The 25,765-nt window shown below is 39.7% G+C and overlaps 1 protein-coding gene across 7 annotated transcripts in view; it reads right to left on the reverse strand.

Annotated features, from left to right (window-relative positions):
- Positions 1-25,765, reverse strand: part of Akap13 (A-kinase anchoring protein 13) — a 283,839-nt gene that overhangs the window by 146,832 nt on the left and 111,242 nt on the right. For all 7 annotated transcript variants that reach the window (XM_052160563.1, XM_052160546.1, XM_052160555.1 and 4 more), the window contains exons 4-5: positions 20,098-20,394; positions 10,398-10,581 (exon numbers count right to left, since the gene is read on the reverse strand). In XM_052160563.1, coding sequence (XP_052016523.1) covers positions 10,398-10,581; positions 20,098-20,394 — 481 coding nt within the window. The remainder of the gene's footprint in view (positions 1-10,397; positions 10,582-20,097; positions 20,395-25,765) is intronic.

Here is a 25,765-nt window from a genome sequence, read left to right on the forward strand (position 1 = left end):
AGGTTAAAAGTTAAGGTAACAGCATAGACTCTCCTTGGCCATATCATCTCATGGTGGACGGCACTGAATTCCAAACCATGTATGGAAACGGCTTGTATTACTAGATAAAAGCTGAAGAGTAACTTGGGGGTTAGGTTTAGACTGTTATAACCAGTTTATAGTTTAGTTGCAAGAACTGCTTCCATCTCTTCCAAGTGTGGTCCTCTTAGACTTTTAGGGCCATCTAATGTGTCTCACCTTCTACAACCACTGTACTGAGTGAGGATCAACATACAAGCCCCAAACCTTCTCCAAACCATAGCAGGAGACAGAATTGTTTCTGTCCCCTAAGTAACCAGCACAGGAAAAATATAAAGGAAAAGAAAAGCCAAGAACACACGTAAGTTGAGCAAGTGCTGTCTATCATCAGCACCAATGTCTGTCTGTCTACTCAGAGTTTAAATGGCCAATGATCATATAAATGTAGAGGTTACACCAACCTATCAGTGAAGGCGTTCTTCTGATACAGGAAATAAGCATTCTCCAAGCTCGTCCTAGATCATGTAAAATACAAAGCTCCTTATATGCTTTTATAAGGAGGGGGGTGTTTTTTGAGACAGGGTTTCTCTGTGTAGCCCTGGCTGTCCTCGAACTCAGAAATCTGCCTGCCTCTGCCTCCGAAGTGCTGGGATTAAAGGCGTGCGCCACCACTGCCCAGCTATATGCTTTTTAATACACAAGTTCTACTGGCTAGAATATTCATTTAATATAAAAGAAGTCCTATAATAATCAATGATTATAAAAACTGTTGCTTTAATTGCAAAATTACTACCAATTTTCAAAAGAACAAGACAACTAGTTTTACAATATTAGTATGGAGAAAATTACTGGTACCAGTTAACTTAGAAGGAACATTTTATTTCCTTAAGCGAAATAGCTATAAAAATTTAAAGGTACAAGCAAGAACTATGAATATTAGACTTTGATAAACTTTCAAAATAGAATTTATTAACATCTCAAAGGTCTAGGTGTACTAGGAGAAGGCTCAGAGGGTCAAGTGGCTGCCTTGCAAGCATGAACTAATTTGTTCCGCTCTCCAGCCCACAAGAAGAGCAGGGAATGAACTAGTAACTGCAGAGCTCGGGGACGGGGTCTGGATCTGGAAGATCCTGGAACCTCACAGGCAAGCCTATCTACCAACTGAGAATTTCCTGGTTCGATGAGATACTGTCTCAAACAATAAGGTGGAGAACTTAACTAGGAGTCAAATTCAGGCCTCTAAATGTGTATACATAGGCATGCACACCAAGACATACCAATGGAGACATGAATATATTAAATAAATAAAATTAAGCTAAAATGAAAAATACTGTATAAGAATTCTAAAATTATGGTTATCTCATTCTATTTAAGCCATCTGGCTTTTAACAGAATGTTCTTTTATAAATTGTGTTTTATAGAAAAGATGAAAAGAATAACCACACTGCCATCTCAGATTTTATAGAAAAGAAAATGTTAACTAGGATAAACCATCCCCAATCCACAAACAAAACATAAGCAATGAATGTGTCTGGTGAAAAAATTAGGCACCTAATTCATTAACTTCACTAACTAACATCAAAATAAAACCTTAATTAAGGAATACAAATCCTTCTCTGTGTCTATGGACACTAAACATTTAAACAAAACCTTGTCAAAATGATTGTTATATAATGTTGGCCAACTTAGGCAGCTAAAGGAGTTTTGTTACTGGCTTAAGTAAGAATGTTAATACAAATGCTTTTAAGAAAACATGTCACTAAAAACTTTCATATCTCGATTGTTTATAATCCAACTAATTATGGATATTATTAATGTAGCATGAAAAAACACATTCACGGTTACATAACTGAAGGATGATCTAATACATGAAAATATGGAGAAGTCCTACCACTTCAAGGACAAACTGTCAAAAGTCTAACTACTAAACTGTAATAAATGCACAGGATTATATTTCATTTCTTAAATCATAGAACTTCACCTCATACTTCTGATAGTTTTTTGCAAAATGGTTATTCAATACAACTATTTTTATGAATGTCTTATTAGCATATATTAATCATATGTTTTATGACATTTTCATGTATATATCAATGCAGTTTGATAATATTCACCACTCATTAATCTCTCTTGTCCTGACTCAGAAACTCCCACTGATTCCCTTTGTCTTCCCAACTAGTTTTGCTTCTACTTCCATGCTTGTGTGTGTGTGTGTGTGTGTGTGTCTCAGTAAGTTTCATTAGAGTTGTTTATAAAAACGTGTAAAAGTAGTTTACAGGAGCATAGGTAACTCTCCATTTGCTATATCACCAAGGAAATATCTCTCCTTTCTCTGTAAATCATTAACAGTGTATAAATCCTTGGCTGGTATCTCATGAGCTCTTTTCCTTTCCAGGAGAGGATCAATCAACTCATCTATGTCTTTTTTCTTCACTTAAGGATCACTTCTACTTCTGCTAATAACTGCAAATAAAATATTCTTTCTATTGGCACATTTCTAAAGAAACTTTAAAACTAGCAAAATAAATTGTGTGAATTTTTTTTCTAAGTGATCCTTCATAGTCTGATCTGTACCTATTAAACCCAATACTCCAAGCCAATTCATAGGCTGTTACCATGGACACTGCTAGTGTAGATGAAGCTCTGTAATTTCACAAATCTAATGAGAAAACGCTAAGCCTAAACATTACATGGCCACAGAGAATGAACACTCACTCAGGCCACTTGACCTCATACAGCAGAGAGGAAAGAAATAAAAAATGTTTGGAAAGGCCCTGTGAGTCTAGCTAACATCTAAACCTACCTATCTTATTTGGAATTCATTCTCACATTCATTCATTCATTCATTCATTCACTCACTCATTCATTCATTCTCTCCCTCCCCCTCCCCCCTTCGTCCCCCTTCTTGGTTTTTCGAGACAGGGTTTGTCTGTGTAGCCTTGGCTGTCCTCAAATTCAGAAATCAGCCTGCCTCTGCCTCCCGAGTGCTGGGATTAAAGTCGTACGCCACCACCACCCGGCTCTGTTTAGAATTCTTAAGCAATACTGAAGCTGAGCTTTTGGAGCTGTACAAACCCTTGTTCTACTACCCTCTTTACTGTTATTTGTTTCTGTGTACAATGAAGATTAATGTTCTCATCCCCAAAGGATTGCAGAGAGGATGAGAGGATGGATGGATGGATGGATGGATGGATGGATGGATGGATGGACAGAAAATGCCTAGTATACATTAACTGGAATTACTGTTTTATAAAGTTCATCATTTTCAGAAAAGACATGTCCTTTGCAATTTTCCAGCACATTGCCAAATAAAGCAATCCTGGGATAATTAGCTTAAATACCTTAAGCCTGATACTGCTACCAAATATACTTTTTTCCCCCAAATGTCAGGCTTGTGAATATAGCCTTGGGCAAGCTACTTAGATACTCAAGGAACAACTACACCTTGTACTTACTGAGATGTTTTAAATGAGAAGAGATGAAAAGCTCCAAAGCAGCACCGTGCACATGACAAGGTGGCTATTTGCATTTGATAAATACTAGTGTCTTCCCAATCTCTAACTTCCATCCACTTCTACTATTCTATCTTTACAAACCACAGAGACCCAGATCACAGACTGACGAAGGAACCAGAGAAATAACAGACAGGATAAATGGGAATCAGGCCAGCATAATGTCAAGGTGTTCCAGATCATTATCTCTGGCTATTATTTTATAGCTAAATTTGCATATATATTTTATCCTTTCACTTCTTAAGCAAAAGCAAAGGCTCCAAACTTGTTTTGTAGCAGATAAGCTATTGGGATTAACTTACCAAGTCCTTAAGAGGTCCCTAAAAAGGCAATCACAGTGTTTATTGACAGCACATCTTGTGCAACAGTCCTGTGTTTTACTGTGAGATGTGCACTCGGGTTTCATGTGAGAGTCTTGAAAGCAGGATTCAAAACTCACAAACATAACCCCCGTGAGAATTACTTACATGTCCTTCTGCACTATCCTGTGACTGAGTGCCTAGTACTTAGAGGGCTGGGTCTGTGTCCTACACTTTTACAAATGTCATCAGGAGAATTCAGGCTTAGCTTTGTTACTTTATGGGCCTGTGACAATGGGCAAGAGACTTTCATTTCCTCTGCCTCAGTTTCTACAACTATAAGAAAGAGATAATAGTATTTATTCTATCCATTCATTGGGCTTTTATGAGACTCAAAATCCAAGCCAATAGCTGAAGTGTGACCAATCACAGTGTAACTATCCTCATGAGTATTAAAACTGTAAAGTTATTACAGTGAGGACCTCATGTTCCTCATACAGAGGCAGGGGCTAACGGGAAGCAGGCAACCCCTCTGTACTACTATATTCTGCACTCTAGCAATGGCTCCCTTGATTTCTTCTTTCTCTGTCAAATTTCTACACAGGGAAGAAATGTTGGCCTTGTATTTCCACTGACGTTTGTGTCAAACCAGTTTTTATGTATCCTAGTTATTTTAGTTGTCTCAACAACCATTTTTCATCCACAAATCACACATAAAATTTACTTCAGAAAGGTCATTGTAGGGTTAAAATAATATCTGAAATATGTTAACTGTGGATTCTATTGCAACACAAGCATTCAGTACATAACTATTTGTTGAATCAATTCTAAAAATCACATAAAGCTTATGAAGATAAATACTCATAAACTGGCTCTTAATAGCAATTGAAATATTTCAGCATTTTATGTAAATACATGAGAGTTGACAATGTTAAAAGAAATTCTTTTCTTCTAAAGACAGAGGCACTGTAAGTCATGTTTAAATCAAGCTGTGATATTCCGAAAATTGTTTCCATTTCTCAACTAATTTTAACTTTCAGAAAGCCATTATTACAAAAAAGAATTCTCAGCAGACCAACCAACCAGAATTTGAGTTTGCAGCAGCATAGCCTTACTTGACTGACATTTTTATACAATTTTATGAGACTTTCCAGGAGATCACTGTGTAGTTTATCAAAGCATCTGCACACATTTCAACTGGTTCAAACCACCACGTGATCGAGGAAGAGCAGCAACAGAGGTGAGACAGTTATTTATCAAAGACCTGAAGCAGTAGCTTAGAGTAGATGAGAGACTTTCTCTAAATCACATATGCAAGTGAGGAAGTTACGGCTTCACCTCTCAGTCAGCAACACACAACACAGCATCTCTCCTCAAACTCCTATACTGATGCCCCTTTATCTACTCTATAATCTCTAGAACTTGGCCTTTAAGCCATCATTTTTGCACTACATACTCTAGGTCTCTAGCTATCACTTGAGGATGACGAGACATTATCATCCTTTATCAGATGAAGAAAGCAAAACTGAGAGAGGAAAAGCAGTTTAGTGCACTGAAGGAGCATGCTCCAGAGTTGTGGAGCCTGCACGCTACTGGGCTCACACTCTTAGGTGCTGCCTTGCTCTCAGTGCCAACTGCACAAAGGATGCAGGTTCTAAAACTCGTTCTTTGTGATGTGTGAGACTGCAGTCAAGTGACATAACAATTTGTTCAAGTTTTTCTTTTTCAGATTGTTCTAAGGCCACCTACAGCCATCACCTCTTAGCATTCAGTAGCCTTGAACCTGTCAACCAGAGTTCTGTCCCTACTCAATCCATCATTAACATGTGAGAGGTCCTGGTAGAAACTGCAAATTGGAAGAAATGACTATGACCTACCTGAAGCTGGAGCAGGACTACATGAACTCCTCTGGGGCTAAGATTTCTCGCAAGACTGGTTACATTTTTTGAAGATGAATTTTCAGATCATAAATATACTCACAGTAATAGAATCAGATCAAAATGAGAGTAACAAGTCAATAAACATTTCCTTCCTAAGTGAAAGTTAGTGGCTATGGGTGAATGAATGAATGAATGAATGAAGCAGTGGCTACAAGCTAGTGAGACAGAGCCACAATATTTGAGATCCAGGGCCTCACTCTGAAGCTGAACCCTGAGGAGATGAAGGGAAAGATGTACAAGGACACGATCATCTCCATGCAGAACCTCTCATCTTCATGGTCCTGACGTGACTTACTCCATTACTATAAAGAAACCATAATGCCAGTAAAGACTGGGAGGCTGTATATGAATGGATGATGTGAAGAACTTGGGCATACTTATCTACAAATGAATAATCCCAGAAATGTGAAGCACTCAAGGTCTAAAGAGATGGCTCAGAGATTTAGAGCACTTGTTGCTCTTCCAGAGAACCCAGGTTCAGTTCCCAAAATTTACATGTTGACTCACAACCATTCAAAACTCCAGTTTCAGGGCATCTGATGACCTCTTGCAACTCCATGGGTACCATGTATGTATATAATTAGTGCACATAGCTACACAAAAGCAAAACATTTATACACATAAATCTTTAAGAAATTATTTTAAAAAATTAAAGGTGTAAAACCGATTGAATGAACACAAAAATTCTATTTGTTAAGAATGAGTTGGGATGTGGGAACTGAACTATGTGAAATGATTTGGAAGTATAAAATGATGTCATGTGGTCATCATATGCCCTTAAGACTCTGTGAGTGATGTAATTGTAAACAATGTTGCCCACACCATCCACTGTTCATCATTAAGGGAATGGTGTTTGGAATGGTACTATCTTGGTGGTCATATCTGTTACACCTTTCCTTTTGTTCAAAATATATCTGTAAAGAATCCTTTACAATCTATTTTCCTGTTGCTGTGAAAAAAGCAACTTAAGGATTTATTCTGGCTCACAGGGCTCAGTCCATCCTGGCTGGGAAGTAAAGGAAGCAGAAGCATGAACCTGCTGATCAAACTATATTCGTGATCAGGAAACAGAACTGTTTCTCCACTTACACAGTTTAAGACTCCAACCAGGGAATGGGGCCACTACAGTGGACAGTTCTTCCAACCTCAATAAATTCAGTCAAGATAATCTTACCTAGACATGCCCAGAAACCCATCTCCCAGGTGCCAGGAGATTCTATCAAGCTGACAATTATAGTACCATCACAGACTAGAAGGTAAATAGCTATTTAGTTGTTTGATTTTTTTTTTCTTTTAGGTACATAACTCTTCCTCAGTCTGGTCCTAATCTTAAAAGCCTTGGCTGAGAGATGTTTGAGTAAAGTACTTGTTGTGCAAGCAAGAGATCTGAGTTCCTATTTCTAGCACCCACATAAAAAGCCAGGCATAGTAGAATAGATCTGTCACCCTAGTGCTGGGGTAGAGACAAGAGAATCAGACTGCTTAGGAAGTCTAGTCAAAACAAACAAACAAACAAACAAACAAACAAACAAACAACAAACAAGCTCCTGTTTCAGGACAAAACAAAAACCTTTCAGGTGGCGCAATAGAGGAAGTCACCCTGTGTTGGCCTCTGCCTTTGTAAGTTATTCTACATGTATGCAGCTAAGACTGCAGCTCAGTAGCAAAAGGCACAAGCGGACCATTCCTAAGGCCTTGGGCTTCCACAAAAGGAAGGAGAAAGATAGATAATGATGGACAGAGAAGGAGACAGCATGGATCAGGCCTATGAGGAAGAAAATTAAAATGCAAGGGAAAGACAGGCAAGTCATCCAATGTCTAACCATTTTAGTATAAACTGGAGAGATGTGCAGTTGGCAATTCTTAACTTTCAAAGAAAGTTGTATGAGTCTTCTACACTAAACCCTTTCCTTAGGAATGTTCGTAAATTCGCTGTATTTAAAGAACTACAGATCCCACCCTCAGACCCTTGGTATAAGGATCCCACAAGCAGAAAGAGCAATCAACAGTCTGTCAAGAGACTGCTCACTACCTTCCTACTATAGACTAGTTAATTTGCCTGATACCTCTCTAATGTACACACTTTGTTTATTCATCTGTTGATCAAAATTTAGGTTACTTCTCTTCCACCTTTTAACTTTATTTGGGCCTTTTAAAAAACAGCATTAACCCCCCCCTGCATATTTATGGTGTAATTATATTGACAGGTGTATACAGTATAACTCAACCCACTTAACATACTTAAAATACTCACCACCTTATCCACTACTTTTTTATGACAACATTTAAATCTCTTAACAAAATCTCAAAGTATATACTATTATTCCAATACATACTATGTAACACAGCTGAATGAGTTTTGTTTTTGAGCCAGGGTCTCTCTACACAGCCCTGGCTATTCTAGAACATCCTATATAGACCAGGGTGCTTCAAACTCATAGAGATCCAGCCACCTCTGCCTCCCAAATGCTGGGATTCAATGTGTGTGCTTGTGTGTGCTACCATGCCCACTTGACAGCTGAATCTTAAGGACATTGTATGATATTAAAGAAACTAGATGCAGAAGGACAAATATTCTGCCTTCTGCATATGTGAGGTACTCAGAATGGGGATTCTTGGAGAAAGAATGAAGAACAAAGGTTACTAGGGGGTGGGGACAGAATGAATACAGAACTAGTGCTTCATGGGTACAGGGTTCCTGTGTGTGTTCAATAGAAGGTCCTAGATATGGATAGTAGTGGTAGTTATATAACACTGAGTTATGTAACCAAATTTGGCCAGAAGAGTACAAGAGAGAGAGAGAGAGAGAGAGAGAGAGAGAGAGAGAGAGAGAGAGAGAGAGAGAGAGAGAGATACAGATACAGATACAGAGAGACAGACAGAGTGAGTGAGTCCCTATAACAGAGACAGGAAAAAAATGTTCTCTCCTGACTTACCACTATGGCTGAAATTCTAGCAAAGCCTACTAGTACTCAACTAAGACTGAAAGGATGAGGAGAGCCACATCTACTTTTTCACTGGGCAGCTGTGACTCAGCACTTTCCTTGGTGTTAAACCAGTGACTACCCAAGGAATTCCCTAAGGCAGAGGGACCTGCAGTGAGTGCTCACACTCTCATCAAGGTCCTCAACTTCATTTCCCGAGTGGACTTCCCCTCCCCTTCCCCTGTAAGATGAATCATTAGTGACCTTTAGTTTTAAATAAGTAAAAATCTCCAAGAATAATTACATTCCAAATTTCAAATCATGCTACAATAACTGTCTTGTGACACCCAGGTTCAAACACATAATGAAGCTGTTGCAATCATCTTATTTCCCCATTCTACAGCAGCAGTCTGTAACAAACTCCACTTCCCAGCAAACATTCTGCTATAACATCAAATCTGGAGGAACTGCATTTGAAAGTAGCAATAGCTGATCTGAGTTAATTGTTTCAATTTTTAGAACAATGCATCCCTCTCTGAAACCATGAGGCAAACAACAGAATGAAACTGATCAGAGGCCAGACGGTAAGCAAGGAGGAACAGAATAGACTCCATTCTGGAATGTGAGAGCTCATGTGTCCAAAGCTCCTCTGAGATGAAGGGTGCCCCTCCTTTCCACTGCTGCATCTCAGTACCACAGCAAAGCTGTCACCAAAGACAGCTTTCCCAGTTTCTGCCTGGCTAGACTGGGAAAGCTGTAAGCCTAGCAAATGAAACAAACCACAGCAACAAAAAAAGAGTTCTGCTTACATAACTGTAAGCTGTCTTAAATTCTAAGCCCTCTTCCTGGTCTTTCCCGATTACCTTGTTCACATGCAACTAATAATGACATGGAAATCTAACTACATTAAGTCTGACTCAAGCAAAGGATGATACCTGAGAATCTGGAAATGCTGCCTCAGTTTACAAGGATTCTCTCAATAGTAAAGAAAAGGGAACCAATATAGTTTTAGCTCATTAATATGATAGAAAAATGATGATCATAAAACTAGTAAAACATTTTAAGCAAGAAAATATTCCAATGAAGAAGCACTAGGTACTCTAAAGCATGTATTCCTTTATTTATGAAGGAAAAAACATTCTTCAATGTTTTGACTAGTAGTCTTCCTCCAAAGGAGTCTTTAAAGAAACACAGAACTGAACCCAAAGACAAACAGGATTTCCTACTGCATATTTCTACAACAATGTAATTGCTTTTAACTGCACTCATAAGAAACTACTTCTCTTAACTTTATTCACAGAAATTGCATTCAAACCAAAATTCAATTTTCACCATATTTTATATACAATTATAAACCTAACCATTAATTTGTAATTATCTTGTTCATGTCTTGAAGACATTATAGGAAAAAAAATGTAGCACAGTAAAACTGTTTCTTCCTCTACTTGGTCATATAGTCTATACAAGATTTCATTGAGTTCTCAATAAAATACAAGTGGCAAGAAGCAGTTAAAACAGACAAGAGAAAGAAAAGTGATAACATAACTCACGCTGGTCTCTTACAATGAAGCCATTAGCAGAGCAAGCTTACAGCCGTCCGTCAGCATCAGGTCAGTGCAGGCGAGGCGCAGGGCCAGTGGGCTGTACTACTCTGAGATATGGGGTGGGGCTACTGACAGGAGGGGACCGGGAATGGGCACTTACTCAGTCAGAAGCTGGTGAAGCTTGTGATAACCGCGCTCCAGGGCCAGGCTTACAGGCGTTGCCCCTTCCTTGTTGTGGATGCTCAGAGCCCCACGGCCACCTGGCTTCTGTAACAGGAACCATGTCAACCGCAGCAGTCCAAGCCGCACAGCAAAATGCATCAGGGTTTCCCGAGGGCTGCCATCTGTGAACGGGGAAGAACATGAAAGTAAAAGCACCTAACAACAACCACATACAAAGACCAAAACCCCACAGCACCAGAAGAAGGCCAGTCTAGGCAGACACTGTTGGCTCCTTCAAGCATCTAGCATCTTGAAGGACATCTGTAACAAGCAGCAAACAACTTTATTCCAGGTAAAAATCGCCTTTCAAGTAATGGCAAAAATAAAGCTAGAAAAAAAAAATTGTGACACAAAGTCTTCAACAAAAGACAAATATCCACATAGAAAACCAAGCCATTTCTGTGCATTTCAGAGAGGTTGATACGGGTGAGTCCACTATGTTCCTTCCATTAAAAAAATGACAACAATAACAGAAGTTAATGCAGTTCCTTCCACACAACGGGGATCTAAGGTGAACAGTTTTCAGGACTCAGATGGGTATATCCTGAAGGGTATAATTACCCTTTAAAGGACGCTCAGACAGGAATTGGCTAGTTAAACACTACAAACAGGTTAGACTTGTTAAGTACACACAGGTCTTTAGTCCCTCACACTAAGGGCATATCAAATTGCTGGCACTACCAGCCTAGTGTTTGCTTAATGAGAAAACGAAATGAATCTTTAGGTACAATGGGACGAACTGTAAGACTACACTAATAACTTTAGCAGCGAAAACAAGTGCTTGGGTTGGGTTCACCAGGAATGAAGGAAGGATCCTTCTCGGCATCCTGGGTCACTAAGAGTGTGGGCAGGATGAGAAAGGGCTTCAGCTCAGGCAACAGTGGACCCAGGCCTGGCCTTAGCAGTAAGGGCGGCCAGGCATGGCTCATTTGCTCCTCAGAGCTCCACTTCCATATCCCTGGGCAAGGTACCGCCCCCTCAGGGAGAGCTGCTGCAACAGAGAAGGGTAGGTAAAATGCTAGCCTATCGCTGCTACAGGGTTCTCCTCCCTTTCCCTGTCTCTGGCCCTGTTCTTGGCCTTCAGAGTCTATGCTAACTTCACTAGCAACACTCTTTTCCTAGCTCATCCTTGTGTGAAGACAGGGCCTCGGGCCATAGCATTCTAGACTTCTTGGATGGACCCAATGCTTTCTTTTCATCTGAAATCTTCAGATGCTTCTGTATGTGAATATTACAACAGGAGTGAACAATGAAGTGCAATGTTTTTTTAATACACAATTTTTAAAAAGAGATTTAGTTTCTTTGGGGCTGGGGGGCTTTTCATGTGAGTGCAGTGCCTGAGAGAAGAAGGAGCTGGAGTTTCAGGTAGCTGTGAGCCACTTGACTTGAGTGCTGGGAACTGAACTCAGGTCCTCAATGAGCTCTTAACCACTGAGATATCTGTCCAGTCCCAAATGCACTAGTATAACTTGTGTTACCTGTGACCAAAATAAATTTCATTAAAAGCAAATGGTCTTTCATAATTTTTCTCTCCCAAATCCTATTTATACAGGGATCAACTCAAGATTTGCTATGTGTTCAAGCAGGGAACCAGACTGAAATAAATGCTTCAGGGTTGGGGCGTGGGAGGGGGGACAGCTCAGAAACAGAATGCTTGCTGAACAAACATGGGGGCTGGGTTTGATAGTCAGGACTATAAGAATAAACCCTACTCCCACAAGAAACCAGAGAAAATAATGTCCTTGAAGAAATAATTATGTTTCCAACCATAAATTTTAATAAACATAGCCTCTGAGGAAGTGGCAAGGCTAGAGAAAAGGCAGAAAAAACTCTCATCAGGATCAAATACTTCTGGCTTGTGCTTTATGACTCTCACAAACATCCTGACAACCTTATCAAAACACCAAAGTGCTAAGTACTTACAGACCAGGAAATATGTGGGTATTTTTTTTCCAGAGCTGGTTAATTCCAGCCTTATCAGGTAATAGGTCCTTAAAGTAGCTTCCTTTCCAGCCTCTACTCTTTCAAGTTCCTTTGTTCTGAGTCACCATAAGGTGAGCTACCAAAAGGCCCAAAGCCTTAAGTCAAGGCTGTTTTCAGCCCCACTCCCCATTTTCTATTATCATTTAAAATACATGTAATTTGAAAGAACTATGCAATCACCAGATACTCAACAACTAAGGTCCTATAATAAATACTCTATCAATGTATTTCTTTGCTTTATCAACTATCTATTCTTCCAGATAATCATTCAAAGGGAGCTGAGAACATCAGACTAACTTGATGGGTACCACCAACTAGAATTCAATATTGGAATTAAATGACTAAGATACAGGAAAATACAAGTATAACATTTGATAATTTTTTGAGACAAGGTCTCACTATGTAGCTCTGCCTTTCCTAAAACTCACTATAAAGACCAGTATAGCCTTGAAACTCAGAGAGATCTGCCTGCTTCTGCTTCCTGAGTGCTGGGATTAAAGGCATGCACCACTTCAGACAATTTGATAGCTGGATTATCAAAATCCCATCAAAATGTAGGACATTATGAACATCAGACAAAGTTCCTTTATGTCCTTTACTGCTCAGGGCTTCATTTCTAGAGTCAACCACTCCTTTCAATTTTTCATGGTTTTTGCCTATTTGAAAAGTCCAGAAAAATGAAACGCTACAGTGTCTTTGTATAAAACTACTTTCATCTTTCCTGAGATTTTCAATACAGCTGTCACGTGTTGTTCCATTTTATTGTTTAGTAGAGCTACTTCATACATATATCTCAGACTGATTAAATAACCATCCCTATTTTTTTTTCTTATTTCACTGTGTTTTCACACAAGTCATGTGAATGAGGTTCAAAAAAGATGTGGCAAAGGTAAAGATGGAACTATAGGTGGTTTTTATCCAGGCTGGCTTGCTCTCACAGCGTGTAGCACTGCCATTAACCTCTACCTCCCAGACCGCTCCTCCTCTCAAATTCCATAATTCACAGTCAATTTCCATTTGCTGTGGTTCCCCAGCCCATGGTTCTTGGTGTTCTTCTGTATTTGGAGAATTACTAAACTTTGTGGGGAGGCTGGAGGTGCCTGTGGGCATGGCGACCAGGGAGCTCCCAGGGTCTGTCTCCACCACCCAGTACCACGTTAAAAGTGGAAGCCACTACACTTGGCTTTTTATGGGGTGTTGGGATCCAAACTCTGACTGCCATACTTGTACAGCGACAGTTTTACCCCAAGCTACCACCTCAGCTGTCAACTTTGCTTTTGGGTTACTATCTAGAGTCCCTTCATCACAACAGGAATTTTAACTGTATCAAGGGCATCAGAATGTTCATGTAGTGTTTCCAACAACTTCTTTTTCATCTTTGTTCTAGTTGTTTCTCCCGCAGGTAAAATATTATCTCATATGACCTGTTCTGAGTGTGTTTCTTTTTGACTACTGTATTAGTTATTTCTCCCAAAGCTATGCTCAAAATACCTGACAGAAACAACTAAGAAAGGAATGCTTTATTTTGCTCTTGGTATCAGAAATTTCATCCAATTATAGCAGGGGAAACAGCAGTGTAAGGATGTAGCGAAAGCTTATTCACGTGGCTCCACACAGAACAGCAGTTAGACCCGGGCTGGAACCAGGGGTAGGTATCGTCTCCAACGACCTGCCCCTAGTGATCTCTCCTATCAGCAAGGCCCAATCTCCCAGATGCTCCATAACCTCAAAAATATCACTCAAAAAATGTAGACCAGTCTAGATTCAAATGGTAACAACCACCCTTAAATGCAAAGGTCTATCGTGGCCTGGTCAAACCACAGAGGAGGAGAGAGAAAGGCTGGTAAGTCCCACGTGCTGTCTGCTTTCATGCTGGGTGCACTTTCACAGAACTGCCCAGAGCTGCAAGAAAGCTGATGTACCCAGAAGGCATCCAACCACAAGGGGTCTGTTGGAAGAGTTTAATCTTTTTCAAGTGATGCTTCCTGAATAAACAGCTGTGAGAGTCCCTGGATGGTGTAATAGTCAAGGACTGTACCGACTGTTCCATCCCATCAATGAACCCACCAAGCCTGCCTCACAGCTCTTTGAACCTGTAGCTCTATGATTTCAAAGTCACCACCCTGTCCACTTCTGGCCTATGATTAAATCTGCAGACCCGCAAGAAGCAGTCATCTTCACACTGCACGAGGAATGGAGACATCCTTAACAGGCAGAGAGGGGCTCTGAAGAAGAACGAGAGCAACTGGGACTGTCACAGGCCTTGGAGGCAGCCATCCTTTCAGAGTTTAACCTTGCTGCAGGTAGGTAGGTACTGTCCGTCATAGGAGCCCAGTTATCAATCCTTTGCAATATAGGGAAAAATCCAAAGCAATCTGTCTACATTTTCTTCTTTAGCAAAGAAGACAGCTAGAAAAATACACAAAGACTAGTATCACAAGGACGGACTTTATATGGAAAGCTATCAAACATCCTGAAAGGGCGGCAGGAACTAAATCAACCACATGATTAAGGCTGAATATCTACTAACCAAAGTCAACGAGTGAGAATGCAGTGCCTGTGCTTAGGGAATTCTTCGTAAGTCTGTCATCATTCCCTCTACCAAAGCTGTGGGTATGGCTGCCACCCTCAAAGACACTTAAAACTAATTTTCAAGACGGACACATTCACTAGGATGCGTTTCTCCTTGCTTTCTGTACAGCAAATATTTAATGGGCCCATTCTACCTGAGAATGAAACTGATTGCTACTATAAAATGATCTTCCAGGAGAAACTACTCTTAAGTTCTTACCTCTCTTCTTAACCACACAGACACTGAAGAACTAATGCAACTAAATAAGGCTTGAAAATTCAAGGGGAAAAAAATAAACAAGAATGTCTGTGCTGTACAACTCTCCTTCCACCCAGATGAACCTTTACTACCTGTACTCAAGGGAGCCTGGTGCAAAATTGATAGTGTGGAGACTTCCTTCTATAAACTTGAGATCAAGGAACATGTGGAAGAAATAAAATGGACAAGTGCTGCAGAGGTGGCTCAGCGGATTCTTGCAGAGAATCCAGGTTCAGTTCCCAGCACCCAAAGGGTAGCATCTGTAACTTCAGTTCCAGGAGATCTGATGCCTTTTTCTGGCCTTGGTGGACACCAGGCACTCAAACATATACAACCAAGCAAAATACCTATATCATAAAATAAATGAAACACAGCTGGGTATCACTGTGCTTGCCTTTAATACTAGCACTCTGGAGACAGGAGCAGGTGGATCTTTATGAATTCCAGTCTAAGCTAGTCTGATCTCCATAGTAAATACCAGGAAAGACAGGACTACACAGTGCGGTGCTGCCTCAAATGATGAATAAGCAAATAAATAACAATCCTTTAAAGGATGAAAAACAAATTTCTCCTTGCTCAAAAGTTATGATTATCTTTAGCAAAAGTAAGAGCAAAGCAAAGCAATCCCATTGCTCTTTGCAGACCCTTCCTCTTAGGACTGCGCTGTTTTATCCTTTCAAGAGACTTGCTACTGATCCTCAACAGCTAAGCAATGTTTTGTACCTTGAAAAGATGATGAGCTGGTTGTGATTATATATTTAAACAATTAGCCTGCAAGCCAGTACACACTACCAGGCTATATTATTTCTACTTTATTGGCGAAATAATTAAGCAACAATTAATGTTTTCCACAAACTGTCATAATGAAACCAGGATATAACGAGTTAAATCCAGTTCCCTTGTTTCTTTACGTTTTAAAAAACCCTCAAGCTAATCCAGGGCTTCTTAACTTCATGTTCATACCTGATGTTCAGGAGGACTGTGAAATTTGTAACATGTAAAACATGAGTAGGCAGCTATATGCATTTTTTTCCCTAAGGAGAAATAGGAACTAATTTCAAAGGAGTCACTGACCTGAGGTAAGAGTTAGGGTGAAGAGCACTGCACCTCAATAATTAATGGAAGGACTACATGAATCTTTCATACCTCTCTTGTACAGTATTAGAAATATTACTCTGGAACAAAATTCAACAGCAAGCGGCTCTCTTATACAATAAGATGTCCTGTCTACCTCTGTCTCATCCCAGACAGAGATGGTACCTATTTCCTTTAAAATACATCTCATAACTATATAAAATGATTATAAAACAACTAAACAGATTATTCCACTGCATTCATCCTTTAATAGCAAACATAAGCTCTTAACTTATGTTCACCTATCCTGATAGGTGATTCTAACATAAGGTTAGAATCTAGGAACAGCTAATGTTCCTAGATTCTAACACAGACCTAAGCACACTACACTACAGGCTGATTGAGAGCACTCAAAATCAGATTCATGACTACAGCCATTAACTTACATACTTTTTAAAATTAAGTATATTTATAAGTTTTACTAGTTAGATGGTTTGCCACCAAGCCTGACAATCAAAGTTTTATTCCACAAACTCATGTAATAAAGAGAACTAACTTGCTGCAATCTGCCCTGACTCCGTGTGTGCTACGGCAAGCGTATACATGTGTGCACACATACACACCACACACAATTATTAAATATTTTACCTTGCAAAGTATACATTTAACTGGTTCAGTTACTTCTAAATTTTAGTTACTATTTAAAATGCATCTAGACAATAAAATTCACTTTGGGGAGAATCCTGAGTTTAACAATGTGGATTAGGATCTTATAAGCTACCACTAAAACAGGCTGCAGAATAATTCGAATATCCATAAAAAATTCTCTCATAATAAGACTATATAAAGTCAGACCTTTTCCCTACTCCCAGCTTATGGCAATTACCGACTTTTAAAATCAATCAATCTGGTGGAGAAACATCTTAAAAAAATGCTCAACTTCATTAGTCATCAGGGAAATGCAAATCAAAACAACCCTGAGATTTCACCTTACACCAGTCAGAATGGCTAAGATTAAAAACTCAGGAGACAGCAGGTGTTGGCGAGGATGTGGAGAAAGAGGAACACTCCTCCACTGCTGGTGGGGTTGCAAATTGGTACAACCACTCTGGAAATCAGTCTGGCAGTTCCTCAGAAAACTGGGCACCTCACTTCCAGAAGATCCTGCTATACCACTCCTGGGCATATACCCAGAGGATTCCCCACCATGTAATAAGGATATATGCTCCATTATGTTCATAGAAGCCCTATTTATAATAGCCAGAAGCTGGAAAGAACCCAGGTATCCCTCAACAGAAGAATGGATGCAAAAAATGTGGTATATATATATACACACTGGAGTACTATTCAGCCATTAGAAACAAGGAATTCATGAAATTCTTAGGCAAATGGATGGAGCTGGAGAACATTATACTAAGTGAGGTAACCCAGTCTCAAAAGATCGATCATGGTATGCACTCACTAATAAGTGGATATTAGCCTGGAAAACTGGAATACCCAAAACATAATCCACACATCAAATGAGGTACAAGAAGAACGAAGGAGTGGCCCATGGTTCTGGAAAGACTCAGTGTAGCAGTATAAGGCAAAACCAGAACAGGGAAGTGGGAAGGGGTGGGTGGGAGAATGGGGGAGGGAAGGGGGCTGATGTGACTTTTGGGGGGTGGGGGACCAGAAAAGGGGAAATCATTTGAAATGTAAATAAAAAATATATCGAATGAAATAAAAAAAAATAAAATAAAATCAATCAATCAACCAATATTAGGTTTTTCAAGATAGGGTTTCTCTGTATAGCCCTGGCTATCCTTGAACTCCCAGAGATCTGCCTGCCTCTGCCCCTCATGCTGGAGTTAATGAACCAGTGATGGTATGAACCATCACTGCCTAGAAAAATTTGTTATTTTAATAATACTTTTTTCAAATCTATAAACAGAACCATATATTATATAATCTTTGGAAACTCACTCTAAATTAAGTACAAAGCAATCAAAGTACATCCAAGTTGTTGTATATATCAACATTTTGTACCTTTTGATAGCTGAGCGAGGATGTCCATTGTATGTCTGTATCACAATTTGTTAGTGTGTTCCCTCAGAGGAAGGGAAGTGAGCTGTTTTCATTTTTTGGTGGTGCATGATTAAGCTGCTTTAGACACATTTGTATAAAGACATTTTAGTGACAATATGCTTTCATTTTTCATTTTTCTAGGGTAAATGCTGAAAAGAGGGATGCTGAGTGGTTTAAGAAACTACCAAACTTCTTCAAAGTTGGCATTTCCACAGGTAGTATGCAAGATATTATTCTGCATCCATGTCTGAATTTCACAGTTTTAATTTTAGCTGCTTGTGTCAATCACTCTGGGTACTATGACAAAATGTGGGGCATTCAAACAATTGGAAAAAAATTCCCATTTTTTCCCCCCTCAGATATCCCAAACTGACCATGAACTTGCTATGTTCCAGAAGATAACTTTGACCTCCTGTTCCTCCTATATCTGCCTGCTATGGATTGGAATTACATGTGTGCTTCACCACACCCGATTTATGAGGTGCTGGAGATTGATTTAAGTCTTCATTCATGTTAGGCAAGCACTCTACCAACTGAGCCACATCTCCTTTGGTTGGTGATTTTAGTTTGTGAACTAGTTTCATTCTTTATGGCCTACTGTGCGGCAGTAAATCATGGCAGAGCAGGGTAGTGGAACACAGCTTGCTTACCTCATGGTGATCAGGAAGCCGAAGGGGAAAGCCAGTGACGTGATGTACTACTAGCACATTCTCAGTGACTGCCTTCCTTTATCCAGGCCTACCACCTATAGTTCAACCAGGAACTCACCAATGGATTAATCTACCATGACGCTCTGACCCCATGATCCAAAGATCTATCTCTCAATAACACCACTAACTGGGTCCCAATACGCCCCCACCAAATTGCCTTTGGAATATTTCATATCCAAACCATTAAACTCACTGTTAAAAGTATGTAATGGTATCACCTTGTGGTTCTGTATTTTCTATAATTAGCCTTTTCTAGTAGCATTTTACACTGCAGAAAGTCTAGGAGTAGTAAAAGCACACAATGAATTAAAGCTTGTCAGTTTCCTCTGACCAAAGACCTGGAAGGAACAGACTAGAGAAATGACTCAGCAGTTGAGAGCTCTTGCTGGATGTGACAGGACCAGAGTTCAATTCCCAGCACTCATTAATTTGTGAGCTGGGAAGCTCACAAAACTGATACACACACATATACGCACGCACGCATGCACGCACGCACGCACGCATGCACCTGGCAATGGGGGGAGTGGTGGTGTTTAAAAACAAAAAGAGATGTAGCCTGAAGCACAGAGCTTCTGAGCTTTGCTTCTCTAACTATTCTTTTAGATTATGGATTGCTGAGTTTCTCAATGTTTATGCTTCCCTGACACACGCCTCTACTACTGCTTCCAACAACTCCACAGTACTTTTACAGAATCTCACATACAAAACACCTATAGCTATAATTCTGTGAACAAACAGCAGCAGATGACTCTGCTATTCTCAGGAAGCACCCATCTCCTGCCTTGCCCGAGCAGTCAGTCCAGATGCACAGCGCTGTGCCAGGCTGCTCGGGCTATGCTCCTGGAAGAAGAACATACTCTGTGCAGGGATCCCTGTTTACTCAGCCACTGAGGAGGCTGGAACTACAGTGGTTGTTTAAAGGGGAAAGCAGAGGGATCCCAAGGCTAGCAGTCTGTAAGCCTGTGATGTCTCACCATGCAAAGTGTGATCTGTCCCTAACACGTTCCACTCGGCAGGCAGCTTCAGGTGTCTGAATGCCAGTGCAACCTTCTCATCCAGAGAGTTGACATCTCTAGAAGGGGGTCCTGATCGATCCAGGAACCGCGTGAAGTTCAGAGCCTGCTGATTTCCAGCGCTGGTTGCCAGGAACTGAGCTGCATCATACGCCTCATCGTGGACGAAGCGGAAGTCTTCTTCAGCAACGACAAGCACAGGAAGGCCCTCTCTGGAAGCACAGAGCAGCACCTTCACTGTCTCGCAGCAGTCATGGCCTAAAGAAAGCACAGGCGTCAAAGAATAGTTGAACATACTGACGGAAGACCCCCAGTGGGCCTTCCAGCTTTTTTCATGGCACACAAGATTTCTCCTTCTAAAAGAAAACCTTCCTCTCCCGATTTCTTAACATTCTATTTTTGGTTTTCTTATTGTTATTTGCAAAGATGACTGATATATGAACCCCAGCTTTTACCATTCTGGTAACATAGTATGTAACAAAGAACAGGCTATCAACTTGTGCTGTTACATTTGAACAAATTATAGAATGAAAGCTCTAGGATTCTCTTAAGGTCCAGCATGCAATAGGTACTCTATGGCTTACTGAGTAGAGTTAGACCTACACTAACAATAGGAAAAACAGGGAAATGGGAGGAGCTGCACAGATCCTTCATACCACCATACAGTAAACCAAAGAATGTAGAACAGTCAAAAGGAAAACCTTTCACGCTACTCACAAGCCAAGGTCCAAATGTTACAGGACAGTTGCTCCCAGATACCTTTTACCTGTCCCAACCACTAAGGCAATAAGCATATCAATCAAATCGCCTGGTTCAAATAAAGATAATGCAATGCTGTGGTTACAAGCCCAACTCAGAAAAGGGCTCACATGCAGCAGACTGTGCTCCCCACTATATAGTTCAGTAGGCACCACGTGACCTGAGACTAGCAGCTACATGCCACTGAGTGCTCCTCGACAGCCAAACTTTTAAGACTTAACAACACAAAGAAAGCAGTACCCTTGAAGCAAGACTGGACCCCAACTAAGCTTCCAACCTGAAACAAGAAAAGGCATAAGGAATTACCTGTTCCTACAAAGCAACAACAAATGTAACTCTGACAGGCAGCTAGGGTCTATCCCAAGGAGGCAGACAAACTTGGGAGCATTGGCCATGTGGTCATTGCTTTAGAGTCACGAAGACAGGAGTAAAAGAGTTGTGGAATCTTCTTCCACCACTAAGGAAAGCTCCCAAGACTAGGCATCTAGCAAGGGAGGCCCTGAGAGACCACCGTATGTAGCTGGGAAAATGAAGCTTGAATCACATTGAAGATGCCAGGATGTTGGAGGTACCAGAGCCGTGAGATGCCTGCTAGGAAAAGTTGCATACAGGACCAGCCTGAGAGAAGTGTTATAGACAATAATGTAGTCAAAAGGCTGCTACCCTTTGACATCAGAGACTAAACTACAAGGATTTCAGTTTGCCCTTTTGGGTTTCAGTCTTGCTTTGGTCCACTTTTTCCTCACTGTGCCACCACTCCTCAACTTTTGGAATGACTGGTGGTGGTGGTAGTGGTTTGTGTTGTACTAACATTGAGTCTGCCTTGAGTCTCAGAAGAGACTTTAGACTGAAATATTGAGACTATGAAAGATTATGTGGACTTTTCATGCTGGGTTAAATGCATTTTGCTTTATGATATGGTTACAATCATATTAAGGCCAGAAAGTGAAATGTGGTGGTTTGAAGGATAATGGTCCCCAAAGGTTCATATGACTGAATAAGTGGTCCTCAGTTGGTGGATCTGTTTGTGAAGGATTAGGAAATGTGGCCTTATTGGAGGATATGTGTCACTGGGGTCACGCTTTGGGGTTTCAAAAATGTGTGCCACTCCCAGTTAGTTTTCTCTGCCTCCTCCTTGTGGATCAAAATGTGAGTTCTCTGCTACTGCTTCAGCACCATGTCTACCTGCCTGTTCCCGTGCCTTCCTTCATGATAATCACAGACTCAGCCTATAAAATGGTAAGCCCCAAATCTAAGTTGGTCTTGGTCCTGGTGCTCTGCTACAAAACTGAAAAGCAACTAAGACACCTCCTTATACACGTAAGTGGTATACATATACATATGCAGGCAAAACAAGCAAATATATAAAATAAAAGACAAATCTAAAAAACCATTAAGTGCCTATGATGTTGTCAAAACCATAGGTAGAATGTCAGTATCAAACTCAAGATTTTTTAATCCCTGTATCTTTTCAAATAAAATGAAAAATGAAGGGGTTGCCATTTTTTTTTAAACTAAGGGCTATGTAATATAGATCTAGGAATAAAACTGGTATCAGTGCAGATGCACATGTAGAGCTTACTACTGTTAACCTGCTGGAGGAGGAGAAGGATTAATCTTATTAAACTGCTACACTACAAAAGCAGGATGGGAAATTATATCAAATCTGATATAATAAAAATAGAAGTTGTAATGGGGAAGTGCAATGGCAACATTTTTCAACTAGTTTCCATGGTGTTTTTGTTTCCACTCAATTTCCTGGTAACAAAAGGAACATAAGCAAAACTATTTTTTTAAAGGAAAAGTACTTAAATTTTACTCAATTTTAAAAGAAGCTATCATATAGGATTTAGAAACAAATAAACAAAAATCCCAGAAACTGTTGCGGGGAGAAAGTCCTAAGTTAAAGTGCATTTTAGCCCTTTATAAGGTCAATTTTGTTTACAATAGAAACAGAAGATAGTTATGAGGAATGAAGGATCTGTTACCCACCAAGTAATCTATAGGGAATAATGAAGAAAACCGTATATTTGGGTGCCAAATTCTCTTGCAGATAGGTGTGGTTATCCAAACATACATTCAATCTTGAAGACTTTTTCTGACTATAAAATGATACCATCAACCTTACAAAGTGTTAAAAATATCAGAAGGCATCACACAAAGCACATGGCAAACAGGCACCAAGAACTGGTAGCTATTCTCAAAATACTACTGCTGTTTAAGGAACACACAGAAAAATAGATCACTAAATCTTGACAAAGTATTTCATAAGCCAGCAAGCCTGTAAGTCAAACTGATGCCTTTAGCTCTGCAGAACTGAAAAAGTAACAGGAGAAGAGACACAAAACTCACAAGGAACACAAGAAGTACCCAGGTAAGAAGCAAGAGTCATCTACAATTAACAGTCTTCTCAAACTCAGTAAACTAGACCCTGTGGTCAAAAGTACAAGTGCCTGAGGTTGGGAGAGCCTCCCCGAGGGCTTCTTTCCCTGCAAGCTTTTCATCACTGTCTAAAGCATCTGCACCCATGGAAACGAAAAACTGCTACAAATAAACAAAAGTACTGAACTATGACCCAAAAATTACTTCATTTCCTGTTAAGCTAAAAGTGGAACACATCCCACCCAGGGCCATCTCTTCTGAGAGTAAAACAATCAGGCCTTTGTTTTTATCACAGGTCTAAAAATGTACCCTAAAAGCACTTACTGGACCCGCTCAGGCCAATCCCACACAGAAAGAGTAGACTATATTGGTCAGCAATGGGATATACACTAGATTTACTACTCAGTTTATCATAGAAGTGTTTAAGAACCTGGTGTGGTTTTCTTCCTCTGGAACAGTAAAAGTGAAATGCTCAGTCTGCAGACTGCCCTCCACCCTCAAAGAGGATTAAATATAGAAACATATACTATCTATCACACTGCTAGATCCTGCAGACTAACGGCAGGCAAACAAATCTGGTGCATTTGTAGAATGTCTCTACATGCAGGGTAATAAAAGAGAGGGAGAAAACACAAAAACAAACAAAGAAAAATACAGTAGCAAACCTAGAACCCCATCATGTGCACTGTGAAAAAGGGCAGGCTATTGAATTCTAAAAGTGTGACTTCTGTATTCCAGTCTAAACCATGAAGGCAGTGCTTTCCAACCCTTCTTCCTACTATCATTATTCCTAGAAGCCATTTTAGCTTTTCCCTAGTCAACCTCTACCTACTAAAACCTGAGTCTCATTGATATGCCACTGATTTATGTGTGTATATACTTTGTATGTTAAGAATCTCTCTCTCTCTCTCTCTCTCTCTCTCTCTCTCTCTCTCTCTCTCTCTCTCATACACACACACACACACCAAGATCCAATTTATATCCCCAAATTATATCATTTATGCTATAATACCCTAGGACTGCAGTGTAGAAGGCGAGAACATATATAAATGATGTATAACATCATCACTACTACCCACAGACGTGGGTACTTTTTCCTCTCTTTAACTACTTCCTGGTTTGCTTTTCTAGTACAACCCTTATATCAACTGCACTGATTTTTAAAAAGCAAATAGACTCAAAGCTATCAAGAAATATAACCTTATACTTGGTTTACATAGATTTTTATAAAGTGTTCAGTTAGAAATAGTAACTGATAACTTCTTAAGTAGGGAAACTATAAGTATTCTTTACTGTGCAAATGAAAAGCTCGTAGCTTTTTAAAATATGTCTTGATTTCATAACGAACCCCTTTTCTCCTAAAGAGTATCTTGGTTCACAAGAAATAAAAATTAAATAAAAATTATAGTGGCACTATAAACATAGGACCACTTTGTAAGAGTTAAGCTCTAAGTTTTTGGGCTGGAGAGATGGCTCAGCAGTTAAGAGCACTGACTGCTTTTCCAGAGGTCCTGAGTTCAATTCCCAGCAACCACCTGGTGACTCACAACCATCTGTAATGGGATCTGGTGTACCCTTCTGGTGTGTCTGATGGCTATGGTATACTCACATAAATAAAATAAAAATAAATGAAATTGCTAAACATCATACTAAGTTTTCATTAGCTAAAAAGTACTTGTAAATACAATAGATTTTTTTCATTTCACAACAAAACTACCTTACATGGCCAACTATCCTTAATAAGTATGAAACGACAGAAAAAATGTAAGTGTTGAGTCTAATTTGACACCAGTGAAAGTTTGTAATTTTACTACCAACAGAAGCCTTTATTTGGATTCTAAAAGTGTATTAATAAACTAAAAAGATTTCATTTTATAAATAGCTTATACCAAAACCTTTCACAACACAGTGTACAGAACATACTAAATCCCTATTCCATTTGTGAACAATAAAATCATTGTTTGTCTAAGCTGACTACTAAAAGTGAACCCCTAAACTTTATTATACATCCTAAGGATGGATACCTTTGAGATAGATGGCTCAATAAAATAAAACGGAAACGATATTCTTCAAACAACCATCTGAAAGTCTCCAAATTTTTGTTTCCTTATTATTACTAGAGGAGAAGCGAGCAGGGAAGCCAGGGAGGTCAGAAGACTGCGTATGGAAGTCAAGTCTCTCTCTCCATCCTGGATTCCAGGGATCAAACTCAAATAGTCAGACTTGTATAGCAAGCATTTTTACCTTCAGACTCTCTGTAGCCTATGGAGCATTTTATTATAAATTGTGGTCAGTCTCTAATGTTAATTACTGCAAAGGTGAATTTAATTTTAAGACTTGTTTCAAAGTCTTTGAAATATTTTTACCAAATGTTATATCATATATAGTATGCTCTTTATAAGGTATTCAAATATCCAAAAACAAAAAGGGTCTCTATGCTATTTACCTCAAGAGGAACTATATTATGTCTCTAGACTTCAACAGAAGA

The sequence above is a fragment of the Apodemus sylvaticus genome, chromosome 1 (genome assembly GCF_947179515.1).
Source record: "Apodemus sylvaticus chromosome 1, mApoSyl1.1, whole genome shotgun sequence".
Taxonomy (NCBI): Eukaryota; Metazoa; Chordata; class Mammalia; order Rodentia; family Muridae; genus Apodemus; species Apodemus sylvaticus.